The 15,899-nt window shown below is 39.0% G+C and overlaps 2 protein-coding genes across 7 annotated transcripts in view; one reads left to right on the forward strand and one right to left on the reverse strand.

The window, feature by feature from the left end:
* Positions 1 to 10,492, forward strand: part of XPO7 (exportin 7) — a 105,232-nt gene extending 94,740 nt beyond the window's left edge. For all 5 annotated transcript variants that reach the window (XM_056813658.1, XM_056813655.1, XM_056813659.1 and 2 more), the window contains 8 exons: positions 782 to 889; positions 1,900 to 1,982; positions 2,675 to 2,889; positions 4,514 to 4,652; positions 6,013 to 6,173; positions 6,955 to 7,053; positions 8,254 to 8,381; positions 8,845 to 10,492. In XM_056813658.1, coding sequence (XP_056669636.1) covers positions 782 to 889; positions 1,900 to 1,982; positions 2,675 to 2,889; positions 4,514 to 4,652; positions 6,013 to 6,173; positions 6,955 to 7,053; positions 8,254 to 8,381; positions 8,845 to 8,938 — 1,027 coding nt within the window. In that variant the 3' untranslated portion in view covers positions 8,939 to 10,492. The remainder of the gene's footprint in view (positions 1 to 781; positions 890 to 1,899; positions 1,983 to 2,674; positions 2,890 to 4,513; positions 4,653 to 6,012; positions 6,174 to 6,954; positions 7,054 to 8,253; positions 8,382 to 8,844) is intronic.
* On the reverse strand, positions 10,479 to 15,818 carry PBDC1 (polysaccharide biosynthesis domain containing 1). 2 transcript variants are annotated; one of them, XM_007476451.3, is made up of 6 exons: positions 15,708 to 15,818; positions 15,487 to 15,552; positions 12,770 to 12,829; positions 12,168 to 12,308; positions 11,343 to 11,454; positions 10,479 to 11,171 (listed from the first exon to the last, which is right to left on the reverse strand). In XM_007476451.3, the coding sequence occupies exons 1-6, from the start codon at positions 15,816 to 15,818 to the stop codon at positions 11,050 to 11,052; spliced, it is 612 nt and encodes a 203-aa protein (XP_007476513.1). In that variant the 3' UTR covers positions 10,479 to 11,049. The 2 variants fall into 2 exon arrangements, with proteins under 2 accessions (XP_007476513.1, XP_007476514.1); XM_007476452.3 differs by having other exon boundaries at positions 15,630 to 15,770.
* Positions 15,819 to 15,899: the final 81 nt, after the last annotated feature.

Below are 15,899 nucleotides of genomic sequence, written 5' to 3' on the forward strand. Positions count from 1 at the left end.
TTAACCCCATTTGCTTACCCTTACTGCTCTTCTGCCTTGGAACAAATACTTAGAATCAATTCTTAAGGCAGAAGATAAGGTTTTGGTGTGGTTTTTTTTTTTTTAATAGTTTGGTATCACAATGTTGTCAATAAGGTTAGAGGGCGATAAACCATTCAGGCTTCCATTTAGAGTCAAGAAGAATTAAGTGCACATCTACCTTGATGATCTTAACCTTGACATTTTTGTACAAATTTCACTGCAAATGAAAGTTATGAGTTACTAACAAAACCATATGTGAGGCTATTTACTGGAAGCTTCCAACTGGTCATTAGAAAGTTTGGAGTTATAGATGTGGCTTTATTTCAGATTGTGATCTTAAGAAATAATAAATTATTAAATAACATAATTTATTTGATGAAACTAAGGCACCTTGACTTGAAATCAAGAAAGTAGCTGACTATTGGCCTCTTGTTGAAGTGATATGAGAATATAAGAATTTTGAGCTTTCTTGGGGAGAAACCATAAATTAATAGAATATGATAAGCCTTTTAAATTAAGACAACTCCTTATTCTGGTAGATTAAGGTCTGCCCTGTGGGCCATGCCCTCCACCCTGCACCCCTCCTACCACACACATATGCATTTTGCTATGTTGGTTTATTATCACCAAGCCAGAAAAGAGTGAGCCTGGAGATATTTGTTGTTAGACTTTTTCTTTGGCAGGTGCTCAGAAATTATTTTAAAACTGGGCCTTTTTGAAATAGTGCCCAGAGGTGGCTTCCTTAGCTTATTGCTTACAGGTACCCATCTTACATGCCAATCCTTCAGAGGGCGATTGAACTTTGGTACCATGACCCCGCCTGTACTACACCTGTGCTCAAACTGATGGCTGAATTAGTGCATAACAGGTAAGCTTGAATTGAGAACCACAGAGGAAATCTCAAGGAAATTTGTGTCCTCTGATGGCCCCCTATGCAGATTTAGTATGTGTACGTTGGAATTCATTTCCTAAAAAGCTAACCTATTCTATCCCTTCATCTACCTCATCTGTCCCTTACATAAAAACATACATACACATAACATGGATCAAAAGTTATCAAATGCATAAAATCTCTACTAGTTAAACCAATTAGCAGACTCAGGACAGGCTTTTATTTAAAGATTAGAAATCTCAGTTCAGGAATAGAGGTTTGGCCAAACAGAAAGTAAAAAGATTTACTTATTCATTTATGAAGTGATAGGCAATCCACAAACATAAGGAATAATGTGGCCTTTTTGTCACTTGAGAGTCAGAAGATCATTCCACCATGGAATAGAATAGAAAAAAAAGGAATGAGTTGTAGTGAGCAAAGGAAGAGACTCAAAGAATTTAAACTTTGGTTTGACTCAGGCTCTGACTTCCTTTTTGACCTTGAGCAAATTCTACTCTTGTATTATTAAGAATAGTCTCTGAGCAACCTCTACCACCTCAGACATACAGTATCATGGACACTTTTACTTGCTCAAAAACCACAATGATGAAAGAAATGTCTTTAAAGAAACTTTTGAGTGACCATCAGAGGCTAAAGAAAACTTGTTTTTTCTCCCCTCTGTTCTGTCTCTTAGATTTTTAAATTTGTATGAAAAGCAGACTGTCTAACATCACATCCTTCGAAATACAAGTAGCATACCTAGTTCCACATCATTGAGCTTATTAAACTTGGGTGGTGGCACTTTGCCCAAGTTCTATGGCCCAATGCATATGTTTTGACCAATAAAAACAATAATCTAGAAGCCCAATAATACCCCTTTTCTGGGCATTCAAGACAGAATCGAATAGAAATTTGGATTGGGCCTGGGTTGTGGGGTAAGGAGTAGCTGGACTTAAGTCCCACAGATTTCTCTGGCACCACACTTGACTGTTGTTTCTCTGCTTTAGGTCCCAACGACTTCAGTTTGATGTCTCCTCTCCAAATGGTATTTTACTTTTCCGGGAAACCAGCAAAATGATTACTACATATGGTAGGTACCATGAGGCAGCTTTGCCTCCTGAGCAGGATTATAGTTTAACCACAAAGTGGCAGTCAGAAATTATAAATTATAGAGCCTTTCCTCTTCCTCTTCCCAGGGATTTATCTAGTTCACTTTATCAAATATTTCTGAAGTACCTACTACCTCTAAGATATACTAGATGTCACAGATGAATAGGTCTGGCCCTAGAGAACATCTTTACATAATGCCTATGGGCAGAAACAACAAATAGGGGTATATAAAAATTGCCCTGTATTCTGAATAAGAGAAAGAAGGAATGAGAGAGAATGGCTTGACAGCTTCTTGGGAAAAGTAATACTGGGCTCTTAGTGATTGGGGGACTAGCAGTAATGGAGGGGTATAATGAAACAAGAACCCTCCTTCATTCACAGTAGTAAGTTTAATGTCTCTCTGGCTTCTTAGAAACTGATTTCCTTTCAATATATGCTCATTGGTTAGACCAAGAATAGAAAAATGTACTGTGCTGTCAGACAAGGAAAAGACACCTTGTTTGTTAACTCAGCAATATAGCTTTTGTTTTCCTTTATTGATTAAATCCAGCCAATTTGCATGTTGGATAAAGATAATCAGGCTTTGTTAAAACCTTTCTCTTAATTTCCATGACTTTCTTTGGAGTGACTAAGCCAGGGACTAAACTGGTGTATGTGTGTGTGTGTCCTCAGGAAATCGTATCCTGACACTCGGAGAAGTCCCAAAGGATCAGGTCTATGCACTGAAGCTCAAGGGCATCTCCATCTGCTTTTCCATGTTAAAGGCTGCACTCAGTGGAAGCTATGTCAACTTTGGGGTCTTCCGACTTTATGGAGATGATGCATTGGACAATGCCCTGCAGACCTTCATCAAGCTGCTCCTCTCTATCCCACATAGTGACCTCCTGGTAAGATTGAGGTTATACTGGTAGGGTTTAGGCCTTCACTTCCCTTTAATTTTCTTCACCTAGACTGAAGGAGAACCCCCCCTTTAATTTCATTATAAGTTAATGGTACCACAGTTAAGTATCAGTAAATTTTCCTCACCCCAGACCCTTATGTCATATCATCATCATATACCACAATTTGTCCAGCCATTCCCAAGCTAGTGGGAACCCATTTTGTTTCCATTTTTTTTTCCACTACAAAGAATACCCCTATAAATATTTTGGTACATGAGGGGGAATATGCCCAGCAAATCCTTGGATCAAAGAATATGTACAGTTTTTTTTTTAATATAACTTTTCTAATATAACTCAGAACGATTTTCAGAATTTGTAATTAACAGCTTTGCGAACACTATTTTATACCCATCTTTCCAGTGCCCTCCAATGGTAGCAATTTCTGTCTTTTGTTGCCTTTGAAATTTTTAATGAATGTGAGGTAAAACTTGTTTGATTTTTTTTTTTCAATTCTCTAATAGTGATTTGGAGGGTGTTTTTCATATTGCTGTTCAGTCATTTTTTGAGTCATCTGCCTCTTCATGATTCCATTTGAAGTTTTATTGGCAGAGATACTGACTATTTCCTTCACCAATTCATTTTATAGATGAGGAAACTGAGGGCAACAGGGTTAAGTGATTTGTCCAGGATCACCCAGCTATTGAGTATGTGAAACCAGATATGAACTTGAGAAGATTCCTAACTCCATGTCTGATACTATCCACTGAGTCGCCTACCTACTTGTTTTTTTCCATATAGCTATTAATAATTTGCATTTCTTCTTTTGAAATCTGATAATAACCTTTACATGCTTATTTTTTAGGGAGTCCCTTTTTTTATTATTATTATTTTTTAAAATTTAGTCAAGGGAGTCCCTTTTAATATAGCCATGTCATTTCCCTAGATATCTTAGACTGCCAGGCTTTATTGGAGATGTTTAATACAGACATGTTTTCTTATTTGTCAGCTTCCTATATAAAATTTTTTTAATGCTTTTTTTATCATTTGTGACTACTTTGGCATTTGGTTATGATTTCTCCCCCTAGCTGTGCAGTTCCATTCTCCTAATTTCAATGCCATAAGCCATCTAGAGTACTTAATAAATATGTTCATTGATGTTTTATATGTATTTTTATATGCTTGAATTATACCTATTTTTTCCTGCCAAACCACTTATCACATTCTCTCGCTAGTTCTTGTCAAATAGGGATTCTTTTACCCAGTAGTTCATCTTCTTGGGTTTATCTTATTTATTTGTTAAAAAATTGAGCAACTTTGCTTCTCAACCGTTCTATTTTCTTGCACTGATTTTTAAAATAATTATAATTAATAAAAACAAGTAAGATTTCTATTTTATTGCTGCTTTGTAATATAGTTTTAAATTAGCTATTGCTTAGTCACACCTTCATTTCTGTATATTAACTTTCAGGTATTTTGTGCATTTTGAATTTATTTTAAATTGAATTTTTTCTATTCTGGCTCTTTTTCCTCCATTTTATTACTACAGAAAGATTGGTGATTTTGTATTCTGCTACTTTATTGAAGTTATTCATTGTCCTCAGTTGACTTTTACTTTTATATTTGCCCACAGGATTATCCTAAGCTTAGTCAGTCGTATTATTCATTACTGGAAGTCCTCACCCAGGACCATATGAACTTTATTGCCAGCCTGGAACCCCATGTTATCATGTATATTCTTTCTTCCATTTCTGAAGGACTCACTGCACTAGGTATGTACCTGGGGGTCTCTCAACAAGAGTGAACACATTCTTCATTCCAACCCCACCTTGTATGATGATAGTGTAATATGGAGCATTTAGTAATAACCCCTCTTGGGGAGTAGAAAACACTTATACTTTTGAAGTACAAAGTTTCATGGTGATTGAACAAAGAAGAATCAAGTGTTTGAAAGAATAATCCTGTTTGCTATATATGGTTATATGCACATACACCCCAAAGCAGAAGACTCTAGTATAATAACAATATTTTGAATCCAAAAAAGCCTTCAGCCTTCACCCTTTGTAATACTGGCTTAGGCTGTCATTTAGTGGACCTTTTTTTACCTTGAATCTCATTGAACAAAACACGAATGGGAAAGGAAATCACTTCCTCTAACAGTACTTCCTGTACTTATATTGACAGATTTTTATTCCAAGATACAGGAATGATTTTTTTTATTATATACTATTTTGGTGTCCTCTCTGCACCCCTATTTTCATTTATCTTGTTGTACATGATGTCTGGTTCAGTTCCATTTTTAAACTATCCAAAGAGGGTAGTTAAATATTTACTTGGCCCACAACCAGTTTTAGTATATTTTTGGAAACTGAGAGCATCGTAGAAATTCTTGAGCAGTGACCCCTTAGCTGACTAATTGAGTTGTACTATATTCTCCCCTTCTTTAAAATGGACAAAATAGACAGCTAGGTGTCTCAATGGATAGAGGGCCAGGCCTGGAGACGAGGTACCAAGTTTAAATGTGGCCTTAGATCCTTTCCTAACTGTGTGACTCTGAGCAAGTCCCTTAACCCCAATTGCCTGGGCCTTTCTGCTCTTCCTCCTTAGAGCTGATACCTTCTGTCTTAGAATCAATACTAAGTATGGGTAATACAAAATAAAATGTATAAAATAGTCTGAAAATTTTTTGCTAGAGGTGATTTTATGTTATCTAAATCCTTTAGTGTTCAGAGTTCTCCAGAGGAAAACCAAGGTAAACATATGGCAGTATTATTACTAAGTAGATTTATACAGTAATTCACTGTATTAATTCTACTTTGTAATACTTTCTCATGTCCACAAAGTACTTAGTATAGTAGAAAGATATATTTAGGATTAATGACTTGACTACATTGGAATTTTATATAGTTCCATACCCACTCCTCTCTTAACTTTTTTAGGTACTATGTCCTGTTGTATAGAAACAAAGAGACCAAAAAGGGGAACCAAAAGCTGTTGCCCTGGTGGAAATAACTAGTTTCTAATCTTGTTGTAAGTCACTTTCTGCTGTCAGATGTTAAGCACAAGAAACCTCTCTGCCCATGGATTTGAGTCAATAGCATCTCAGCTCCATTCCTCTCATTACTTTCCTAGACACCATGGTATGCACAGGCTGCTGCTCCTGTCTGGACCACATTGTGACATACCTCTTCAAGCAGCTATCACGTAGCACCAAGAAGAGGACAACACCCCTGTCCCAGGAAAGTGACCGTTTCCTGCACATTATGCAGCAGCATCCAGAAATGATCCAACAGGTAAGCAACTTGAAGGTAAGGCCAGAGAATTGAATTATGGCAGAAGAGCTACTTCTGGGAATGTCCACACAAAATGTTTGATATCTGATGCCCCTAATTGTGATGGTTAAATTTGTATCATTTTAACAAAATATTTGTTATATGTGAATAAGTCTGAGACTTAATTTTAGGATTGCAGTTCTTGGTGTACAAGTTCTACCACCTGTGCCCTTGTATCTCAGAGTCAGTCATAGACTTAAATTTTAAAGAACAGTAGAAACAAATTATCTCATATTTCTACACTTCTGTTTATAAATATATCTTTATTTCTTACATTTACTTCATATTTGCTCAATCCACAGTTTAATCTGTTCTTCTTTGTGATCTACATACATATTTTCCAGAATGGCCAATCAGTATTAGGGATATAATCTGTGGTTTTAAGACAGCATGAACCTTGGACCACATTGATCAAATACAAAACCTTTGCCTTATGATCATGATATTCCAATCAATTGAGCTAAAATTCCATTAATAGAGATAATTTGTTGCTCAAGAAATGTTGTAAAGATGAAAATGTTCTAGAATTGAAACCATTTAAAGCTTTTGGTGCCACCACTACCCTACCCCACCCCACCCCAATAAATCTACAGGAAACAGAAAAGTTCCATTTGCCAGCATCATGTTCTGTTGTCCCAGAGCTTATGGACAGTATACTGTATAGATTCTGAATAGCTTAACCTCACAGGCTACTCTCTTATCAAGCTAAGGAAACTAGATTCTTGGTTCTTGTTACTTCCAGATGCTGTCAACGGTGCTGAATATTATCATTTTTGAGGACTGTCGGAACCAGTGGTCCATGTCTAGACCTCTACTTGGTTTGATACTACTTAATGAAAAGGTAAGAAAGTCAGGCACCATGATTTTAGAGAAATAACCCCACAGAAACTACATGAAATTCAGAGAAAGAGAGAAAAAGACAAAAATCCTTCCTTGATTACTCCAGCCCAGTTGCTGCCTCCACAGCACTGCCAGATTAATTTTTTCCCCCCAGATCTGTGGTTTTTTTGTGTGTTTAAAAGCATTGAGTTGGCTCATTACCTACCAAATAAAGTCTGGACTCCAACAAATTTTGTGTGTGTGTGTGCGTGCGTGCGTGCGTGCGTGCGTGTGTGTGTGTGTCTGTCCAAGCGCATGCGTGCGCACACAGCACTTTAGCTCTGCCATACTTCTGTTCCTTGTGCCTACAATGTCTCCCTCCTCCTCCATTTCTATCTCTTTAAATTCTACAAATTGTATGATATGGGCATGATCCAAATTCTAAAAACTAAAGGTGCTTATTCTTTTCTGTGATACAGTCCCTTCTAGCACTCTGAAGCTTATCGTTTTCTTCTCCAAGTGTTCTTAAATACATAAAATTAGAAAGGAATCCAGTTATATTGAAATAATGTGTTTTTTCCCCTCTTCCAAATTCAGAGACTGCCTGAAGTCTCTATAGGCCCCAAGACTAGTGCCTTATCTAAACCAATGTCCTGATTTTCTAGAATGTGCTCAATGCACATGGCTCCTAGCAGACAGCCTAGGAAAGTAGTCTTTCAGAATTGAAAGTTTTCTTTCTATTAGTTGTGAATGCTGAGGTTCCTATCAGATTGGGGGGGTGGGGGGAGGGGCCTTTTTATAAATTGATGGTCACCGGTGTCTTGGAGAAGAAAGAATTGGATTTGTTATTACCTATTTCAAATTTATCCTGATATAGTTTGTATGTTACCTCCCCAATTAGATTGGGAGTTCCTCAGGTAGGGCCCGTCTTTTCCTTTCTATCCTGAGTGCTTTAGCACAGTTCCTTAGAACATACACTCTTAATGTTTTGAACTACACTTAGAACTCGAACAGCATTTCCTCTCATGCCCTTACTCATGTTTTAGTGTGTTTCATAGCTTTAAACTGTGAACTCCAAGGAAGCAGACTTTGTTTTTATTTTTGCCTGGCAGTGTTCGGCACACAACAAATACTTTTTTCCCCAGTGGTTGGATAATGAATGCAAATGCATAGGTAAAGCCTAAACTATGCCATCTTTTTTCTGTCTTTTCCACCTTACCAGTATTTCTCAGATTTGAGGAACAGTATAGTGAACAGCCAGCCCCCTGAAAAACAACAGGCAATGCACCTGTGTTTTGAGAATCTGATGGAAGGCATCGAACGAAATCTTCTGACAAAAAACAGAGATAGGTGAGTATGTAGTGATGGCATTTTCTAATATGGTATCACCGATATACGATTGATTTTTCTTTATCATGAATATTGGATAACTACCCTGCCTATCTGATGGAAGCCCACATGTTGCTGTGGAAATATCTCTGGAAGCTGAAACCTGTGAGCTTTTGGGTTTTTATAAGCTTGTTTTCTTAGTAAAATGAGAATGTTGGGAGACTCCCAAGGTTTTGAGTTCTAACTAAAGTGGCCCTTATGAATTTTACCCAGCTTTACTTGCAAATTTTCTTCTTTATTGTTGCCCTTAGATTTAACTAGAAACCTAGTTAAACTTGCTACAGAGCCTTCCATCAGGAAACTTCAGATGGCCAATGGCCTTTCTCTTTTTCGGAAAGGCAGCACTTTTCAGTGAAAAAGGCAAACAATTTCTTAAGACAGAAGATGCCTTCCACCTATAACACCATGTGATCTTTCTCTGCAGGTTCACCCAGAACTTGTCAGCATTTCGTCGGGAAGTCAATGACTCCATGAAAAATTCCACCTATGGCGTGAATAGCAATGATATGATGAGCTGACACTGTACCAGATTCCACCTGTACAGAGCAGTGTCCCTTTGGTCTGGCCCAGAGGGTTGAACAATTCTGAGGGGGAGAGGGTATGGCTGACCCTTGCTCCTCCCTCTGGGGGGGGATTACAAAGGTCAGTTTGGCTGTTTTCCCAGGGAAGAGGGGTGTGAGCCTGTGCTTACCAGGGGGGCAGGGCACTGCTGGTTCCTGGGAGGTGGGGTGGGGTTGGGGGAAGTGGGGATAGTAAGCAGGAAGGTGTGAGCATCCAGCCCCCTCTTCCTGGTGGAGGGGAAGAACCCCAGCGTCCTGACACAACCTGCCTTGTATAAACATGTACATTTTTTCATAACATTTTGAACAAGGTTTATATTGACTCAAGTTTAAAAAAAAAAGTGTGATTGAAAAATTTTTACAGAGTCTAGTGCACCAATGCTGAAGTGAGGGGTTGTGTATGCGAGTGACGAAAATGTGTATTCTGGTGGCCTGAAGCTTTACTGGATGAGGGTGTGTGAAAGTGCAGAGATATATTTAGTGACAAGTGTAGAGAGAGGCAAAAAAAAAGTAATTCCAAATGTATATTTTTTCTTATTGTCCGTCCCTTCACTTCTCCCTGAAATTACCACTTCCTGTTACTGTCTTAACCCTTGTTATTAGGAACTCTAAGCCATGTCCAACCAAGCACCATCCCTCCTTCACTATGTCCTTGAGTTCCCCTGGCCACTGACAGATACTCCAGCTAAAGTGTTTGATCCTGTTCCCGTTTCCCGTTTCCCTGGACAGAGGCCTCTTGCTCTAAGGCAGTGTGATTTTAACTGTATGTTAAATGATTTCTTGGGTCTCTTAACATGGAGACACAGGAGCTGGCATTAAAAGCTAATTGCCCTGGGGCTGAACATGGCTACTTCCGGCCAAGTTCCTGTGGCCAATAACTCTTTTAGTCTTCCCCAGCCCTTGAGGCAGAGAGAGTGAGTGTGTTGTGTGTATGTATGTGTGTGTGTGGATATTTATATATCTATATATACCCTGCACTCATGAATGTATGAGCTGGAGAAAGTTACCACAATGGAGGGGGTTCTTAATAACAAGGTCTGCCTAGCATGAAATATTTAACATCCATCTCCTTCTGCCCCTTTAAAAAAAAAAAGTAATTTTTTTCCCTTAAAAAAAAAAAGCCACCATAGTTACTGTTTTTAAAAATAAAAACAAAAAAATTACCTATGGAGAAATAAGAGAAAGCTGTTTGCCTTGAACCTTTCCCACAATTGTTGCTGCTAGTTGTGTGCATCTCTAGTTCAGCTCTTGCCCACGGGATACATCAATTAGGTTTAATTTTCATTTCTTTTCCCTCACCCATCCCCAACCCTGTTTTTTTGTTTTTGTTTTGTTTGTTTTTGGTTTTGTGTTTTTGTTTTGTTTTTTATTTTATTTTTTTGTTCTTTCCTCTGGCGATTGTGTGTTGGGTCCTTTCTTGCGTGATCAGATTGACGGTTGACTTGTAAGGGTGTTTGCTGCATACAGTGTAAGCATTGTGACCGCCAATAAACTTCAATGGTTTCTACTGAATTTATTCGCAACCAGTTGTTTTAAGTGTTCTAGCCATGGCATACCTAGATATTAATAGTATACTGCCAATAGTTGGCAGTAGAACAGAGTACTTTTACCATTGTAACCAAACCTAGATGTTCTAGATGTTACAGGAAGTAGAAAAACTTAATCCGCAAGTGTACAAAATGTAGCAAAGTTGACCCCTGTTAAGGTAATTGCCCTAGAGTTAAGAGCAACTGATGAAGCCGTACATTCCAGGAACTCTTCTGAGAACATTGAGAAAGATCCAGAAAGGGCAAAATATAAAGTCCTTTTTATAAAAAAATTCCCATACAAAGGTCATAAACACCCAACAAATGTCTTGTATTTTTGTATACTTTCTTAAGTATCCATACTTGTCACAAGATCACATTTTTTATTGATTGTTCCTTGAAAAGTTTGTGCAACACCTGATGATCAGGAAACCACATGGAGCAGATGCCAAATGATGATGCCCTTTTAATCCATAACAGTTTCTGTAAGTACTCTTGGACATTAGATTCAGTGATCTGAAATACCAGTAGCTCCTGCATTCTTTACCTGGATGTGAGACTGTCTTTTTCTGCTGCTCCATTCTGCTGAGCACTATTGTAAACAGCTCTGTTATAACCTTCCCGGTTCCGAGCTATTTCAATAGCAAAAAACTGTATCCTGGTAGCTGGAAAGCAAAGAGAGTTAGTTAGGTGTCAGACTTCTCTTTCTTCTGATAGAGAACAAGAAAACTGCAACGGCCTAGTAGAAATCCTGATAATCAAATACTTTGTATATAAACAGGAGTTTTTCAAATAAGAGAAATCCACAGGGGGAAAAAATTATGTGCCATACTCACCAAAGATAGTGTTTTCTTCACTATACCCTTGAGTACAGTCCAGTCGTAGCAATGTACCATAGTTGTAATCTTCCACAATACCATTGAACTTCATGCAAAAAGGTCTCCACTTCTGTAGAAGCAAAGCCCAAACTAGAAAAATCGGCATACCTATCTACTGTGGCCCTACACAAATCCAATCTCTAGTAGAGAAACAAGCTTTAATGCAACACACCTGGGTTGAAAAATCAATTGATGTTCCTAGCCCTAAAGTTATGGGAATGGCTGGGTATGGTAGTATACAGAGGGAGCATGAACTTCTGGGGAAGGTGAAACTAGTAGAATGCTTGGTTCTAGGAGTTCTAAGTTGCTGAAAAGATCAAGTATCTGTACTAAAGCACCAATAGGGTGAGTTAATGAGAACAGAGAGACAACTTAGCCCAGGATAACAGGGCAAAATACATGAATAATCACTGTACCACTGATCCAGGCTGATCAATGTCACAAAAAATAGGTAATATTTGCAGTTATTTAAAAATCGAATTCTCTAAATAGAAGTGTAGACAATAACAATCTACAGTTATAGCATATATCTCCAGAGACCTAAAATACCTATTTTTAACCTCTTTAAATACTTTGGTATTTAAACCATTTTTACTCTGGAGACACTAAGAACTGAAAGAGCCAGAAAGCAAGAGACCTAACCTAGCTGGTCTATAAAACCAGATAATCACCCTCTAAATACCTATAATCATTCCCCCTAACATTTTACATTTTTCCCAATTGCATATAAAGATAAATCCACAAGCCATAATTTTATTTCAATGCCTTTAAGATCCTCCTTACTTCTTTAGCTGGTTCCGATTTGAGCTCTTCTGGGTCCAACACATCTATCTTGAGTTTCCCAAAGTTCTCCCGGAACTCTGAATAGATCTGGTCATCCACTTTAGTGAGTCTTAAGAACAAGGGGTCAACTGAAGAAATCAACTGCCAGAAAATAGGGAAGGAAATAAACATGTCTAGTTCATAGGCATGATCATAGATAACATTGTTATAAAGAACATTCCAATCCCCTCAGGCATGGTCTACTTTTTATTTCCACTACATAATCCTAGATCTGGAGTGGGGAAGCCCTTTAGTTAACAGAATAGGAAACAGTGATTTGCCCAAGATCCCACAAGTTGCAAGTGGCTAAAGCTGAACATGAACTTGTATTTTCTCCCCAAATCTAGCAATCCTCTCTACTGTACCACTGTCCTAGGAATTAAACAGCTTTTTTGGTAAAGAATGAGATAAATGACAGTTCTTTCCCTGTGCCAACCACATTCTCCTTAATTGTTTTCTGCTCTTTAAGCTCTAGGATGAATGCCACCCCAACCTCCCAGAAGCTGGGACCATGACCGGTTTCCTCAATTCTATTTGAATAGTTGAAATAAAAAAAGACTCACATTGTAATAAACCTCAGCATGCTGCATAGCCTTCATGGCCCAAACCATCTCAATGTTGGGCTGTAATAAAGAAAGACATGTCATCTCTCGACATTGCTGCTAGCACAAAAGAACAAGTGGTCTGAACTAAAGGGAGCACAAGGAAAGCCAGGAGGGAGGAAAATGAAGCCCTGCTATTCTGGCAAAAAACTCACAAGAATTCAAAAATAACTGACTAGAATGTTAAAGACACACACCCTTTAGATATGACAACCCCAAGCTATGACATCTCTCTAGATACCACCATTGTCAAAGGTACTAAGCTAGAACTCTTGAAACCAATTAAATTGCTATAACAGATGGACTATTTGCTTAATTCCTAAACTCTTTAGACTGATTTGCTTGTCTGCTTCAGTCCTTCAACTATATAATGGAAACACAATAAAAATTAAGATGCTCTCCTTTTAAAAAGTTCTTCATATTCATATATTCTATTCCATTACCTAGTGTTCACAAGGTATTTTAGGTGCTATTCATTAATGTAAAATAAGTGCATCGAGTACAGATTACCATGAAATGTAATTTCTGAGGTAATGAGGATAGAAGAGATGAAGAAAAGCTTGGCCTCCAAAGATAGATGATGATTTCATGGATGAGTGGAGGAATAAGAATAAAGGTCACAAATGCACGGATGAAAAAAATTTTTCAGAGAATGGGGTCTGGCAGGATTCAAGAGGGAAACAGTTAAGTTAAGCTTATAAAGGTATGTTGGAGTCCGTCTATGGAAGGCCTTGATTGCCAGGCTAAGAAATTTGGACTTTATTCAATAGGCAATAAGTAAACTGAAGGTTTAAAACTAAAAACACAGGGTTGATTTTAGAAGCAGGAGCATATAGCCAGAGAGACCAATTATGAGACTAATAATGCTATAATGATCTAAAAGTGCACTATGAAACAATGTATCGCCATAATCATTATTAAAGTATTCTTATCCTCCAAGCACCCCCCCCACCCCCACCCCCCACCCCCATTCAGATCAGTACCAGTTAAGAAATTTAGTCTGAAGAATTGCCCCAGGGCCCTCCCCAAGAGGCTGGATGGCTTACCTACTGAAAGCTGGGTGCCGTGTAAAAAGAGAAAAGGGAAAGAGAGCCTACCCTCCAGAAGATTATAAGACAAAAGAAAATTTGGGAAGAGTGGGCAAGATAGTTTAGCAGCCAGAAAGATTAGGAAAGGAATCATCTAAGTATTTCAGCTAAGCCTTGAAAGATGAGAGTATGAATTCTAAGAGGGGAGAAATGAGAAAGGGATGGAGGACAGCTAATGCAAAGGCAGAGATGAAAGTATATGGGCAACAGTAAGAGTTTGGCTATAAGAGTATAATACCGGAAAGATAGGATAGGGTCATTTTGTTGTGAATGTCTAAACACTTCTATTCAGCCCCAAAAGTGAGTGACAGTGGTCAGATCTGCACTTCACAAAAATTTCTTTGGCAGTTCTATGGAGGATGAATTGGAGTAAGGAAAGGCTTGAAGAAAGGGACCATTTAGAAGGCTCCCAAACAGTTCAGGCCAGAGGTAAAGAAGGCCTTACCTGGGTGGGGCTTCTTGAGTAATGAGAAGGGAGCTACATGAGGGTGCTTTGGAAATAGAAATGTAAGATTTGGCAAAGGACTCAGAAGATAGTGGTGCTCACAAACAAGGTAATCCAGAAGAGGAGAATAAACAAGTTCTATTTTGGACATGCTGAAATTTCAGATGCCTATGGAATATCCAGTGTTAAATATTCAGAGGTCACGGGATCAGCCCCAGATCTGAAAGAACTTCAGAAACCACTCAACTTACAAATGTGGAAATAATAATCTAGGAAGGTTATGACTTGCCTAACGTTACACATATAGCAAGTGTCAATAGTGAGGTTTCGACCTACATCCCCTGATTCCCCATTATCATCACACTATTTATAATAAGGTCACAGACTACCTTGACCATGTGTTGCAGCCAAGAGGTTCCTTTTCAGAATGTTTTAAATGCACAAAATAAAATATGTAGGATTACAAAGGAAATAAAATATTAAATGGTCATCAAAATGTATATTTTTCAAAAACCCACTCATGAACCTCTTGGTTTAAGGATTGTGGTAAATTGGCATATTTGCAGGTAGCAAGAAAAACCAATAGGGGAAAAAATTAAAAATAAGAGCAGGTCATTCGTTGTAGGAGCAACCTGCTAAAGAGGTCAATTAAAGAATAGGATGCAGGGTGTAAGGGCCAGTTAGCCATGCCAAGGATCTCTCATCTGAATGAGTCTTACAGGAGAGACTAAGAAGAGAATAGATCGCTTCTAACAAAGGGTCCCACCTTATGCTCCACATAACAACGCAGGGCCAAGCAAGGAGGTTCAGTAGATTGAGAGCCAGGGCTAGAGATAGGAGGTTCAAATCTGGCCTCAAACGCTTCCTAGCTGTATGACCTTGGACGAGTCACTTAACCCCCAAAGCCTAGCCCTTACCACTCTTCTGCCTTGGAACCAACACATAATATATTGGTTCTATGACGGAAGGTAAAGAGTTAAAAAAAAAAAAGCTAAACGCTGGGTGCGGGGCACGTGGGATCAGCTTGATTCAAAACAAGTGAGCAGTCTTTAGGGGGGAGCAGGGGGCGGACACGGAAAACCTCAAGAGCAGAGGGGTGCTCGGGCGTCCAGGCGTGAGACGCCACGGGCCCAGCTCGTACTCACATCGTTGCCATAGGCCTCAGCCGGCAGGGAAAGCGCGTGAGCCGCCGACAACAGCTCTCCGGGACCCTACGGGAGAAAAGCACAGGTCACGGCCCCATCCCATTCAGCCGACATCAGGACACACGCAGAGCAACCACACTCACCAGCGCATCCAGGCAGCTGCCCCCATTCCCAGCCGCCATTGCCGCCTAGCAAATATGCCTCTCCTCCTGACCCCTCACCTCCGCAAACACCGGTTCCAGGCAGCGACCGGAAGTAGAACCTCTCCTCCAAAGAGGAAATGCGAAAAGAGTAGAGAAAGCTGTGGCTGGGCTGCCAATGCGCCTGCGCATGCTCTAGTCGCTCTGACGCGAACGAAAAAGCGAAATGAAAAAAACTGGAAAAGAGTACTTACTGGCCGCCTTCTTTCTCCT

Source organism: Monodelphis domestica, chromosome 1, assembly GCF_027887165.1.
Source record: "Monodelphis domestica isolate mMonDom1 chromosome 1, mMonDom1.pri, whole genome shotgun sequence".
NCBI classification, from domain to species: domain Eukaryota; kingdom Metazoa; phylum Chordata; class Mammalia; order Didelphimorphia; family Didelphidae; genus Monodelphis; species Monodelphis domestica.

Excerpts from the sequence above, each read along its gene's own strand:
- PBDC1 (XM_007476451.3), bottom strand. The coding sequence starts at position 15,818 with ATGCGCAGGCGCATTGGCAGCCCAGCCACAGCTTTCTCTACTCTTTTC. Across the intron at positions 12,309-12,769 it reads ATGCTGAGGTTTATTACAAT|TTGATTTCTTCAGTTGACCC; the intron begins GTGAGTCTTTTT and ends ATTTTCTGGCAG. Across the intron at positions 11,172-11,342 it reads TGAAGAAAACACTATCTTTG|CTACCAGGATACAGTTTTTT; the intron begins GTGAGTATGGCA and ends TTTGCTTTCCAG.